Source organism: Phallusia mammillata, chromosome 8 (genome assembly GCF_965637545.1).
Source record: "Phallusia mammillata chromosome 8, kaPhaMamm4.hap1.1, whole genome shotgun sequence".
NCBI lineage: Eukaryota > Metazoa > Chordata > Ascidiacea > Phlebobranchia > Ascidiidae > Phallusia > Phallusia mammillata.
The window spans coordinates 15,759,658-15,771,983 of NC_137259.1; the positions used below are offsets into that span (position 1 = coordinate 15,759,658).

General features: G+C 36.2%; 1 protein-coding gene across 4 annotated transcripts in view; it reads left to right on the forward strand.

Moving 5' to 3' along the window:
* The window catches only part of LOC145205331 (triple functional domain protein-like), a 64,220-nt gene that overhangs the window by 18,336 nt on the left and 33,558 nt on the right, over positions 1–12,326 (forward strand). For all 4 annotated transcript variants that reach the window (XM_080078019.1, XM_080078021.1, XM_080078022.1 and 1 more), the window contains exons 15-30: positions 300–474; positions 1,764–1,950; positions 2,792–2,961; positions 3,907–4,212; positions 4,590–4,674; positions 5,039–5,212; positions 5,477–5,608; positions 6,039–6,133; positions 6,491–6,591; positions 7,014–7,111; positions 7,679–7,832; positions 8,257–8,394; positions 9,321–9,450; positions 9,836–9,961; positions 10,887–11,054; positions 11,340–11,474. In XM_080078019.1, coding sequence (XP_079934145.1) covers positions 300–474; positions 1,764–1,950; positions 2,792–2,961; positions 3,907–4,212; positions 4,590–4,674; positions 5,039–5,212; positions 5,477–5,608; positions 6,039–6,133; positions 6,491–6,591; positions 7,014–7,111; positions 7,679–7,832; positions 8,257–8,394; positions 9,321–9,450; positions 9,836–9,961; positions 10,887–11,054; positions 11,340–11,474 — 2,374 coding nt within the window. The remainder of the gene's footprint in view (positions 1–299; positions 475–1,763; positions 1,951–2,791; positions 2,962–3,906; positions 4,213–4,589; positions 4,675–5,038; positions 5,213–5,476; positions 5,609–6,038; positions 6,134–6,490; positions 6,592–7,013; positions 7,112–7,678; positions 7,833–8,256; positions 8,395–9,320; positions 9,451–9,835; positions 9,962–10,886; positions 11,055–11,339; positions 11,475–12,326) is intronic.

Here is a 12,326-nt window from a genome sequence, read left to right on the forward strand (position 1 = left end):
AATTTGTAAGACACTTTGGTTAAGAACGAGCGTTTTTAACTCATTTAAATCCCTGTAAATTTTGAACCCAATAGACCCAGCGGTTACCCACGATTAGGTCTCGAAATATTCAAAAAGGCGAAGATGTTTTATTACTTCCACAATCAGCAGTTTATCCTAGTGATTTTACCATTATAACGATACATGTAAGGAAGTAAGCCGAAAAAGGGCGTTTTTACACTTAAATTAGTTATAAATTCATATGTTGGTAACGTGAAACGAGGTCAGGGTTAATGTTTTAACAATTTATGCAATTTCAGATGTTGCAGTGTAGAGGATCCCCGCCGTGATATGTCGGCAGCTATTGAACACATCGATGGAATTCTGCGCGAATTACAGGGAAATCAGGGTTTCTTTGAGGACTCGTGCTCGGAAAACGAAACTAGACTCGACCTGGCTTTACAATTTCGCGCTTACGAACGTGATTCCACTGAGGTAACTGAAATTACACTGTCTTTAACTGTTGTAAACTGTGTGTAGTATATTATAAAATTACGAGTCACTTGATACTCAGTATGAGAGATGGATACAACTGTCGCATATAATAACGGACTGAAAACTTTGACGAGCCTGAAGTCGTCCACCGTTTTATATATATATATATATTTCACGTAATAGACATAATCTGTATCTAAAAACAACCAACAGCGCAAAAGAGTCGTGAAAAAGTTTAACTGTAAAGCACTATTAAGAGTAGTAAAAACATGCTGACAGTAAGTGATACGTGATTTGCAGCAATATCGTCTCTGAAAACCAAATAACGTCTCTTTTTTTTCGGAGCCAATACCAAACATGTGTTACTTGTTGCTGTAAAAGTGTAAGACACGACGTTTCAGCAATTCTGCTGTTGTTTTCTAGTGTTGGTTGAAATAAGGGAGTATTGGTTCTTTTTAAGGTACATTATGCGCGATTCTAGGGTTCCTAGTACCATTCGAATCGTTGCCTAAAAGAATACTTTTCAAAGCTCTCGAAAGTTTTGCAATTTAGCTTTAACATTTTTTATTTCATAAACAGGAAATCCGCACTTCCTCAAGGTTAGATGCATTGCGAAACAAACAATATTGTTTTACATTCATTTTTTATTTTTATCAGTTTGGATCTTTTTAGATAAGAAAGTTATCGTATATTTAGTTGTTTTGTTGAAATTTCGTACTAGATTTTTTTCGATATTTTTTATTTTTTGCATGCTTATATCGTATATATATAACCATATCTGCACGAAATTTGTTTGCCGGAATATTTTTGGTTTGAATTTTTGTATAGCCCAATGTTTGTTTTATTTATATTCCACAATCGGTTTCAAAATCGAAAAAACTAATTTTTCAGGTACGCTGTGCACGTTTTTGAATAATCTGAGCAAAAAAAGAATCAGAGCCAGTATTTGTGTGTGAAACAAAGTATTTAGACGACCTCGTGAGGACAAAAGTAAATGTCGAAACGCTGTCATGTTTTATACACAAACACAAGGGCTGTTTTTTTAATTCAAAAAAATTGGTTTTGGGTGGTGTTTCGCCGGAATATTCCAGTTTCCAGCTGGTTTGAGCCGGTTTCTGCCTCCTACCGAACCTCGTAACTGGTTTAAACTGGAATCAGAAACCAAAGATTTTGACCCGATTTTCAAAAAAAAGGCTATAGCCTTCCTGTTTTGTTTTTGTTTTTGACTGTTGTTTTGAAAAAAGATGCTAATAATTACAAAAACTAATAAAAAAGTATCATTTATTCAGTTGTTGTTGGAACTTGAGAACTGGGCTGACGACATGTCACGTGCGGTGAAGGAACTTGTCATGTGCGATGCCTCGGTCATTGACCAACGTTTAACACAGAGTCAGTTGAGATTAGAGAAAATGCACGAAGTTACTAAAGACCTCGGAAGCCGGGCACAAGAAATTCTTCTTCAACTTGAACAAGCTGGTAAGGGACAACATTCTGTTTTAAATTTTTTTTAGTTATATCTATGTTAGAAGTTGCAATATTAATGTAAAGATTGCGGGAAAAAACTGGTAAATCACGGGATCGGAATTCCACGGGATATTTACTTCCCAATCACGGGATTTTCTGGGGCAAAAAAATATTTATAAAACATCAAAACTGTGACTAGAATTTCCACATTTTTTTCAACTTAACCAGAAAGGTTTAAAATAAGCAAATTCGCTTGTTTCGAAAACGTTTTATTACATTTAAAGGTAAACAAATTGTGAAAAGGTAATGAAAAATCCTTACTGATCGCGTTTTATTACGAACTGTTGTTATGTGATACATTTTTGTCGAAATTTATGCTGATCTTATTCATGCTTTGCCTGGTGATTAAGCCAATAGCATTTAATGATTATGCAAAACCATTACTATGTTATTGCATCTTAGTTAACGATAAAAGAAATAACATTTCTAACTACTAGAGTCGGATAACAATTCAATTGAAATTGAAAAATGGGTTTTTGCCTGTTCATTTAAATCAGTGGTTCTTAACCTGGGTTCGATCGGACCCCAGGGGTTCGGCAACGCTGTTGCAGGGGTTCGGCGAAGGTCTTTTGAAGTACAAATACTCGGCAAACGTTTTAATCAAACTATAGGGGTATATGGTACATCTAAAATTATGTCTATAAATATATGGTAAAAGTACAAAATGAGTTCAAAACCTAGGATGTAACTTTGGGGTTCGACCAAGGCTGAAGAATATCATTGGGGTTCCGCCGTGATAAAAAGGTTAAGAACCACTGATTTAAATCTAAACTTCTTTAAATTTTTCTCGCAGAACTTGAGATGGTTTGTAGCGGCAACAGCGACACCGTGTGTGTAAAAGTTCGTGAACTTCAGCAGCAAGTTCAGCAGAGAATGCGGGAATTGAACACAAAAGCTTGCGAACATCAAATCAAACTGAAAAAATGTCTGCACCTACGCCGACTTGAGGCCCAATGCCAGCAGGTCAATAAAATATGTTTTCATATATCTTGTGATGGTTTAATCATGTTTTATCTTGTTGTGTCAAGGCCCATTTTCCATTTTTGTATTGCTTTGATTGGACCCATGTTTTTTTCTAAAAATTATAAAACTAATTTGTAAAATTTAATTTTTGCAAAATCAAATGTAAAATTAACATTATGAATGCATATTACAAAGAATGGTTTATTTTGTTGCGCGAAGGCTCATTTAACAGTTTATATGTGTCCCATTTTGTTAAAACAAACGAATTAGATCATTAAGTCAGATTTTCCGAGTTGAAAGTACGGTAAACCGGAGTCGGTTAATCCGGATTTTCCCCCAATTCATACAAAACTTGAGATACAAATGATTTGTAATGTGGTAAGTCCAATCTGGACAAAATGTTTGGTCCAAACGGGTCCGGATTAACCGAGCTTTACTGTATGTGCAAATAATGTGACCTATTGTGAAATCAGGCCTGATTAAAGTCCGTTTCTAAATAAACTTCAGCCCAAACCCGGACCGAAAAACTCTTAACTCAAAGGAGTCAAAGCACAAATGCTACATTCAAGTCATTCATACCAGAATTGTCGAACCCGGCTTGTCGTTTTTTTAAAAAAGGGCTTGATTCGGGCCTGACTTTTTACGCTTTGTTTCAGTATTTAAAAAAAATATTAACTAGCTAAGCAGCAAGTTGCTGGACCTGACCTAATGTCAAAAACCCTAACACGCCTTGTTCGATACCAATTGTCTAATGTGTTTATTGTCTCGGTCTTTTCTGAGGCTTCAAGTATAGGCCTGTCAAGCAAACTTTCGGGCCTAAACGGGCTTCTCTATAACGGTTCGGGTCGGGTTTTGGGCTTGTACTTTCGGGTTCGGGCTCCAATTTTAGGCCCGTTTACAACTCTGGATCGTACAGATCCTAAAATTTATTCTCCATTCCATCAGGTGATTAATTGGATCTCAAAAGGCGAAGAGATGCTTCGAGGAACCCCCTTAGTGCTGACGAGCGTGAACGGAGCGGAACACTGTCACGTGGCCCACGAGCGCTGCATAGCGGCCACGGAAAAGACCCGGACCAGTGTGATGCAAGTTCAAGCTGACTGGATCCAACTCCGGGACACGGACTTTTCTGAGGCGGCACGTGACGCAGCTGAAACCGTCCGTCACGCTTGGCAAGCTCTAGCACGTCATCATGATGAAAGATCGAGGTTGACTATTTCGGCGATTAAGTTTTACCAGACTGCTAATAATGTAAGTTTAGCAATTCTTATGTTTGTTTAATATACTAGGTATTAAGGAAGGGTCGAAATTACAAGTATCCTATTTGGTCTCGCACTGATCACACCATGATGGTACAGGATTTTATGACATAACAGCCGATTGGTTAATTTAAGGCAGAAATAAACTAATGTAAATGTTTGCTTGGATTTGTGAAAAAATACCACCAATAGCCAGGTGTTAGTAAAGGGCGCAAAAGAGCACAGGCGAATACTGGCCCAATCCTTGTCTAACTACTAATTCAATGACTGTTATTTTTCCGTCATATTTTGGCATTTAGTCTTTTTGTGGTTAAAGAATCAATAAAAATCAACAACGCTATAATGAAAAAAAACTTGTTTTCTCTAAAGGTTTGTGACGTATTGCGGAGTTTGCAGGCTGACTATAAGCGAGCACAGGAATGGAATGAAACTTGTAACACAGCTGCGATGCTAGGTGGGTTGAATAAAGTATCTCTTACTTTCAGTTAAACTCTACAATTCAATTCTGTTTCCATAACATGCTAAAGATTTCCTACTGAAGATACATACTAAAGATACTCAAGTAAAATAAAAGTATCTTTTAAAAACGGTGTATGGCTTCTGTTGTCTCTATCGCTCATATTGAGTTACTGGTGACTCAAGATGACATAATATACTAAACACAATTTAATTTATTACTGATTGTTTTTTGTCTAATTTGCAACTTACATAAAACTGACGTTTTGCTTGAAAAAATATATATTGAACTGAAAATTTCTTCTTTAAAATTTAAAACAGGCGTTTGAACTTTCTAGTTTATAAGCATTTGTGTTAAACAGAGAAACACGAGGAACAGAAAGATGGATTCTTGCACGCGTGCACACTTGTAAGGAAACTTTCCAACGAATTTCTTAAGAATGTTCGTCGTACGCAGAACCACTACCCAAAGGATCAATTTTACATTGATATTTCTGCTCCAAACGGTCAAAGAGACCCGGAAACCTGCATTAGAAGTAAGTAATAATAACTAAAACTATTACCAAAAGTCAAAAAAGGAACTGCGTTTAAGTTTGCCTAGTAAAAATATTTAAAAAATTTATATATATTTTTTTAAGAATATGTTTCAGTATGTAATAATGTTTAATTTTTTGTTTCATATTAACAGTTTTTTTAACATGTCCCGAAGTTGGTACACAAAAAAACTCATCATTTTGATGTTTTTTGGCTCAAATATTAGACAAATCGTGTTGTAAAAAAATATTTTTTTCTTTTTCCAGATATTCTTGAGGATTTGTTGCAGAGAGAACATCAGGTGCTAAGTTTATGGAATACGAGAAAATCGGCGATTGAAATGTGGCAGGAATATCAAAACACTGTCGATAAAACGCTCAAATGGCTTCAAGGGACAGGTATAGCGTTGCCACAATCAAGTCGGCATTACATTTTAGTGTTGTTCGTTTCATATGAAATCCTTTAGTTGGGGAATTGTAACTCATATGTTGGAGAAGTTTAAGAATAACACAACTGGTTACTTAAATGTTGCTAATACACACCATAACTGGAATCAACCCTCAAACGTTAATCACCCTCATTTTGCTCACTTAGCAATTATTTCCATTGCAAACACCTATGCTCCGTTGGCCCGCTTATCGAAAATTAGCAGGCGTGTGCCGTGAGTTCTTGTGTTAGAGTTCTACCCAGAAACGTGGTCGAATGGTCCAGGGCACTATGTACACGATCGGGACTGGTACTAGGGAGCGTCCTGGGTTCAAACCCCGCCAAAACACAAAAATTGCAATACTTTTGGTTCAGGTTTTACTTGTTTATGTTTTTGTTCAGTTGAGAGCTACCTACAAAACGCATCGTCCAAGTCCAAAGATGAACAAACTGCCAACAAAGCGAAGGAACATGCCAGTATTCTAAAAAGTGCTAAGGTAAAATGGCTTTCCAAAGTTTTTGGTTTATTGTCTAAAAATCGTGCAAAGATTTTTTTCATAAAATATAAAAAAACTACTGTTTTTTAAAAAAAGGCTGATGAATCGTTAATATGAGAGCAGATAACTCTTCTCAAAGCAGTTTAACTAGCATTCATAAGGCCTTTAGTCTTTCCTGTTTAATGCTAAACACCGTATATTTAAAATCAAGGTTTAAATATTTTACCAGTTCTGTATGTGATCGCGTCTATACCTTGACAAAAAAAGTAATGATTTTAAATTGATAAGTTTTAAAAAGCGTCACTTAGCACTTCAACAGCTGCGGGTTTAAAACTTATCAATGTTTTTTTTCTGCAGGACCAGTTCGCAGCTTTTCAGGAACTTTCTTCTGCCCTAGTGGAGAAAGACCGGTCGTTTACGGTCTCAGTCGACCTTTATGAGAGCATTATTGTAAAAAAGTAAGTTCGCGCGACGCTGGTCCTGATGACGTCACACAAATCAATATGACGTCACAAACTATTTGTCGACATAATGTGTTTTTTTCTAATTTCAACAATGCACGTATGATTTCAACGACGAATGTTGCATTAAAATGTGTAGTATATCCCAGAAGTTTATTAAATCAAAAACATTTTGCTGGAAGACCCAATAATGTCACATATTTTATTTAATACTGTAGTATTTTCGTAGGGGCCGTACAATATTTTTTTTTATTTCTACTACAACTGCATGTGATCCAAAACACATAAGTTATATGGTCCGGAAAAAAAACATGCATAGATTAAGATGCACCAGAAAACTATTCCAACTATATACAAATTAATAATAGCAGAATTATATATTTATTGCGTTAAGAAATACTGTTGATTTGTTTGTGCAGATTCAATGATTTCTCTCATCGCATGCAAATGCAGAAGAAGTTGATTGACGGCAGTTTGGGAAATTCAATGGAACAACTCAGTATTTCTTCACGATCTGGTGAGTGAAACAAAAAATGCTAATGAAAAAAACGAACATACAAAAAATATGTGTTAATTGTTTCTCGTGAAACCACTTTCCAACGAAAATTCAAATTTAAACGCATTTTTTTTCTAGTTAGTTATAACCAGGGTTGCCATCGACATGGACCCTAAAATAAGGACAACCGAAAAATAAAAGTTTCATACGAAACGAAACAAACGTTTTAAATAAATCTTTGTATTTATACGAACCATGACATATCACATGCCATATTTTTTGCCCAGGAATCTGTTCCAGCAACTCCTTATCTTGCACAAAATACTTCGTGCATTTTACAATAGTTTAGGTCTAGGTTTACTTTTACTTGTAGCAGGGATGTGACTTGTAATTGTTGAAAACAAGACAAACTAAGGACTCGAGTCAAAAACAAGGACATTCCTTACAAATAAGGACAATATTTTTTTTCCAAGACATTGCCCTTTAAAATAAGGACAAATCTTAGAAATAAGAACGGTATGGCAACCCTGATTATAACGTATGTGCTTGACATAAAGGCTAACACGAATCTCGCGTTTAAATCTACAGCAGCCTCTTCTCGTTCAAGTCTGACGTCAGAGGGGTCAGCGAAAGGTCAACCAAGTCCCCGAGCGTCTGTGTTAAGCAAGCAAGATTCGGATGAGCGGAAGACTGCCAGAAGACAGAACTACATTATGTCCGAATTGCTGCAAACTGAACGAGTGTAAGTTTACTGTATGTGTGCATTTTGATAAATGTAAAATATTTTTTATTGGTATGTATATTTTTATTGAGATAAGTCGTTTTGTAGTGTGTTTTTTTTCTTCTGAAGGGAACTTGTATGTTTTTTGCCGTTTTTTCTCCTTTGGTTGAGAAACTAAACTTATTTAAACTTTAACACACGCAAAATAGGTACCTTAAGTAACACACTTATTATAAACTCTTATTATTCGAGGTATAAAAAGACAGAAATTAGCGATGCCTTTAAAATAAACAAAATTGAAATTTGTGTTTTAAAAATAAAAATTAATGAATAAAAAGTAACAATGAAATGAAAATAAATAAAAAACTTATCGTCTGCCAGTCTTAAAGTATTTTTGAATTTTTAACTTTTTATTTATATTTTATACTATTTATTTATATCACAGATACGTAAAGGACTTGCAAGATTGTATCGAGCACTACAAGCATGAAATGTATGAATCGAACCCAAACCTCCCTCCAGCACTGAGAGGCCAAGAAGGGTTGATATTTGGAAATTTGGATGACTTACTTCAGTTCCACAGGTACAAACTAAAAAATGGTTGTTGTTTTTTGACAATTTTATCGTATAAATGCGCCTTTTCACACCATATATATATTTACCATGCCTTAATAACTTGTGATCATTTACCTGCAGGGTATAATTTGGCATTTTTACAGGGTAATTACATTCTTTGGTAAATAAGCGTTGCTGCAAGGCATAATAGATAATCGAATATTGCTCTTGCAACAGTTTTGTTATAAACAGCTCATAAAAACAATAATAAAAAGGTTAAAAAGCACTTTATGCCCTATGTTCTTTGTACTCCATTGCGGATTTTGAAACAACCATTTCCCCAAAAGAAATGTTTTGAAACAAACATTTTCTTCCAAAACATTTCAACAATCGATGTTATACCAACAACTTTTATTGATGTTTGTTTGTTAATCTGGCGATCCTCTAATATAGGAAGCTGACATGTTCAGTATACGCGGCAGGCAACAGTGCTTGTGATTCGACTTTTCGACCGCTGAGCCTGTGTAGCTCAGTTGGTAGAGCGCGAATCCCGGGAAGGCTTCGGTCGTGGGTTCGAATCCCACCGCTAGCTAGATTTGTCTAATTGCCTACGCCTTGCCATATGGTAAATGCTGGGTGGCTGACTAATTAGGTGTTAAGCCTTTAATAGGCCTGGCGTACAAAGATTTATATGTGAGTGTGTTATGAACGCTTCAGGGCTGATTAAGGTTATGAATTTATGTTCATCTAAACAGTTTGTAACTGTTTTTGGTTAAACCACCTAATATTACTCCAACATTGTCACAACTTACATTCTTTCTTACGTTTGAATTTTGTGTCAGTATGAACTTATCCAGAGTCCAAATGCTACCTGTAAAACCATAAACAACACGTCGCTTTTTACAAACCACAACGCGACCTACAAACACAAATCGCATTTGTTATTGTCTGCAGAGATATATTCCTGAAGGAGTTAGAAAAATACGAGCAGCTTCCTGAAGACTTGGGTCATTGTTTTGTCACGTGGGCTCCACAGTTTAACCTTTATGTGACTTATTGTCAAAACAAGCCTACATCCAACGAGGTATGCATTCACCTGTCAGCGACTGTTGTTGTAGCCTTTCTGCACGATGACGTCACTTCCGTCCATAGTGATGACGTCATAGTTTATTGGCTTGGTCCGGTAACGAGTTTGTTGCTGAAAGACGTTGCTATTTCACATAACCGAATTTGTAGTCTTATGCTTTCTTAAATATTAGTTTTTTATTTTATTTTTTTGCCAACGCTTTTAATGATATGTTCATTTTCGTTGCACAACTTTAAGCTTTAGAGTTGAAAAAATATATTTTTATGAGCAATATTAAATAATGAAAATAAAAAATCTTATTTTGATTTTCGTGGGCGTCTTTATCTAACGAAACCCGCTATGATTTAAATGTTATTTACGTGTTCTGTGTTTTTCCCTACAGTTCCTTATTGAACAAGCTGGCGATTTCTTTGACAAAATTCAAGCGAGAAAAAGCCTTCAAAACTCTTTGAATTCTTATCTTATCAAACCTGTGCAGCGAATTACAAAATACCAACTTCTCCTTAAGGTTTGTGCTTCGTTAGATTTTTGCTTAACATTCCTTGTGTAATTTTCTTCCCGAACGAGGGTCTGTTTTGCTTCAAAATAGATTTGCTTGGAAAAGAGGAAAAAGCAAATGACTGGCACTGTACGATATTTAAATTATCATCTAAGCGTGTTTTGACTTATTTTTGTAAAGGCCCAAATATAAACTAAGCAAAGCCATTGTTTTAACTCTTTACCTTCAGCTGAACTAATAATGTTGGTTTATTTGTATCAAAAGCTTTGTTGGACAGTGGAACTGTGTGTACCCCATTGTGAAAACCAGGGTTGTAGAGCAATTATGGCCGAAACTAAAGAAGCAAGCATGCTATGAGATTTAAAACCTTGTTCGTGAACTTTAGCGTAGATCAGTGGTTCTCAAACTTTTTTTGTTGCGACGCCTCTGGAAAAAGTTTTGTGGACTTGCGACGCACCAGCAAATAAAAGTTAATGAGGAAACTTATTATTAAAGTTGTGTTTATTGATACAACAACAAAAAAAACACGAAACGGAACTATTCTGCGACGCCCTTGGAAAATTGAAACGACGCAAAGTTTGGGAACTTGGGGCCTAGGTTAATAATTTCTAACCCAGCTTCACAGGCTCCATTAAGGTTGTAAGCGTCCCCGAAATTGGTCCCGAACTCAAAAGTACATGCCCAAAACCTTGTCTGAACCCACTTTTTTATACCAAAGCCTGAATTTGGCCCAAAAGTTGGTGAACCGCGACAGAAATAGACCGAGTCTGAAGTCAGACCCGAACAAAGCAAGTTTGTATTTAAATTAAGGCCCGAACCCGACCCAAAAAAACCCGGTCCTATTCACAACATTGTGGTTCCTAGCTTAGTTTACAGGGTCAAGACAATATTTTTGTATGTATTTTAATGTTAACAACCTTACTTTGCACGACAGGAGTTAGCATCTTGCTGCAACAGTGAGGTGAGTGAGATCAAGGATGGATTGGAAGTGATGTTGTCCGTTCCCCGTCGTGCAAATGACGCTCTTCATCTCAGCATGATGAGAGGTTTCGATGAAGATCTATCCACCCTTGGTGAAATCATCACTCAAGAATCGTTCCAGGTGGGCTCTGACGTCATGAATACGTGACGTAAAAGTTGAATGACGTCACGGTATTGCGTTGGTGACGTCATCAATTTGTTGTCTTTTATAAACTAATGAATTCAAATTAATGCATTTATATAAAGATTCAGCTTTTGCAATGTTTCAAAAAATGTCCTTATTGATGATATAAAGGTTCACTATTCAATAAACTGGAATTACCGATTGACTGGATTGCATTTTTAGTGCTTTTTGCAAGCTTTTTTAAGAATGTATTTTGTAATACAGTGGCGAATTTTTTTTTAGATCGTCGACAACAAGCAGTTGATACGAAAAGGTCGAGACAGACATCTCTTTTTGTTCGAACTGTCGTTGTTGATTTGCAAAGAAGCCAAGGACAGCACGGGGAAAACCAAATACTTGTTTAAAACCAAATATTCGGTAAGTTATTACTAAACCAGCGGTCAGCAACTCCTGGCACACATAACATTGTAGGCAAGCAAGGTTTTTTTTTCGTGACGTGCCGAGAAATTTACGATTTCTATTAATTACAGTTTGTTAGAATTAAAACTGTTACATTACTTGTTTTCTCTTTGCTATTATTTTAAAGTACTAAAAAAGTGACCTACAAACACAATTTGCCTGCTATTTGATATTAGAAGCATCTGGAACAAACCACTATAATGAACAAAAATGTCACCATGCGAAGTCATTACCATTTTGACATAGCAAGTAAATTGGCACGAGCTGTTTAAAAGGTTACCCACCCCTGTAGTACTAACCTAGCCAACATCTAACTTTTCTGAGTTTGCTATGAGCTGCTTGCCGTAAGCCGTAATATTTGTGATGGCGTTTCATGAAAGAGTGCTTTCAACGTATTCAAATTTACACACATGTTAGTTAGCTTTCAAAAGTTTATCCTCCCAAAGTTTGCCCACAGGTGACCCAGCGGTTCACCTTTAGGCCCCCAAAACGTGAAATTTTAAAATCGTATATACTCACTAAATTTCATGTTCTAGCACAGGGGTGGCCAACCGGTCAAAGCCTAAGAGCCACATTCTTTACTGTGTTTCCACAAAGAGCCACATTATGCACACGGGCACACATTAAAATATGCGCTTTTTTCTCATTCTATCAATAACGTGCGGTGAGATTTATGTCTGATGAATTACTCAGACCTTATTTCTCTCCCATTTTAAAGGCTAACTTAACAAAAATTGTTTACTCAAAAGATCTTCCCTGCTGAGAAACTTTGCGTATTTTCATCTAACGCGCATGCGCCCTAAACTTAGG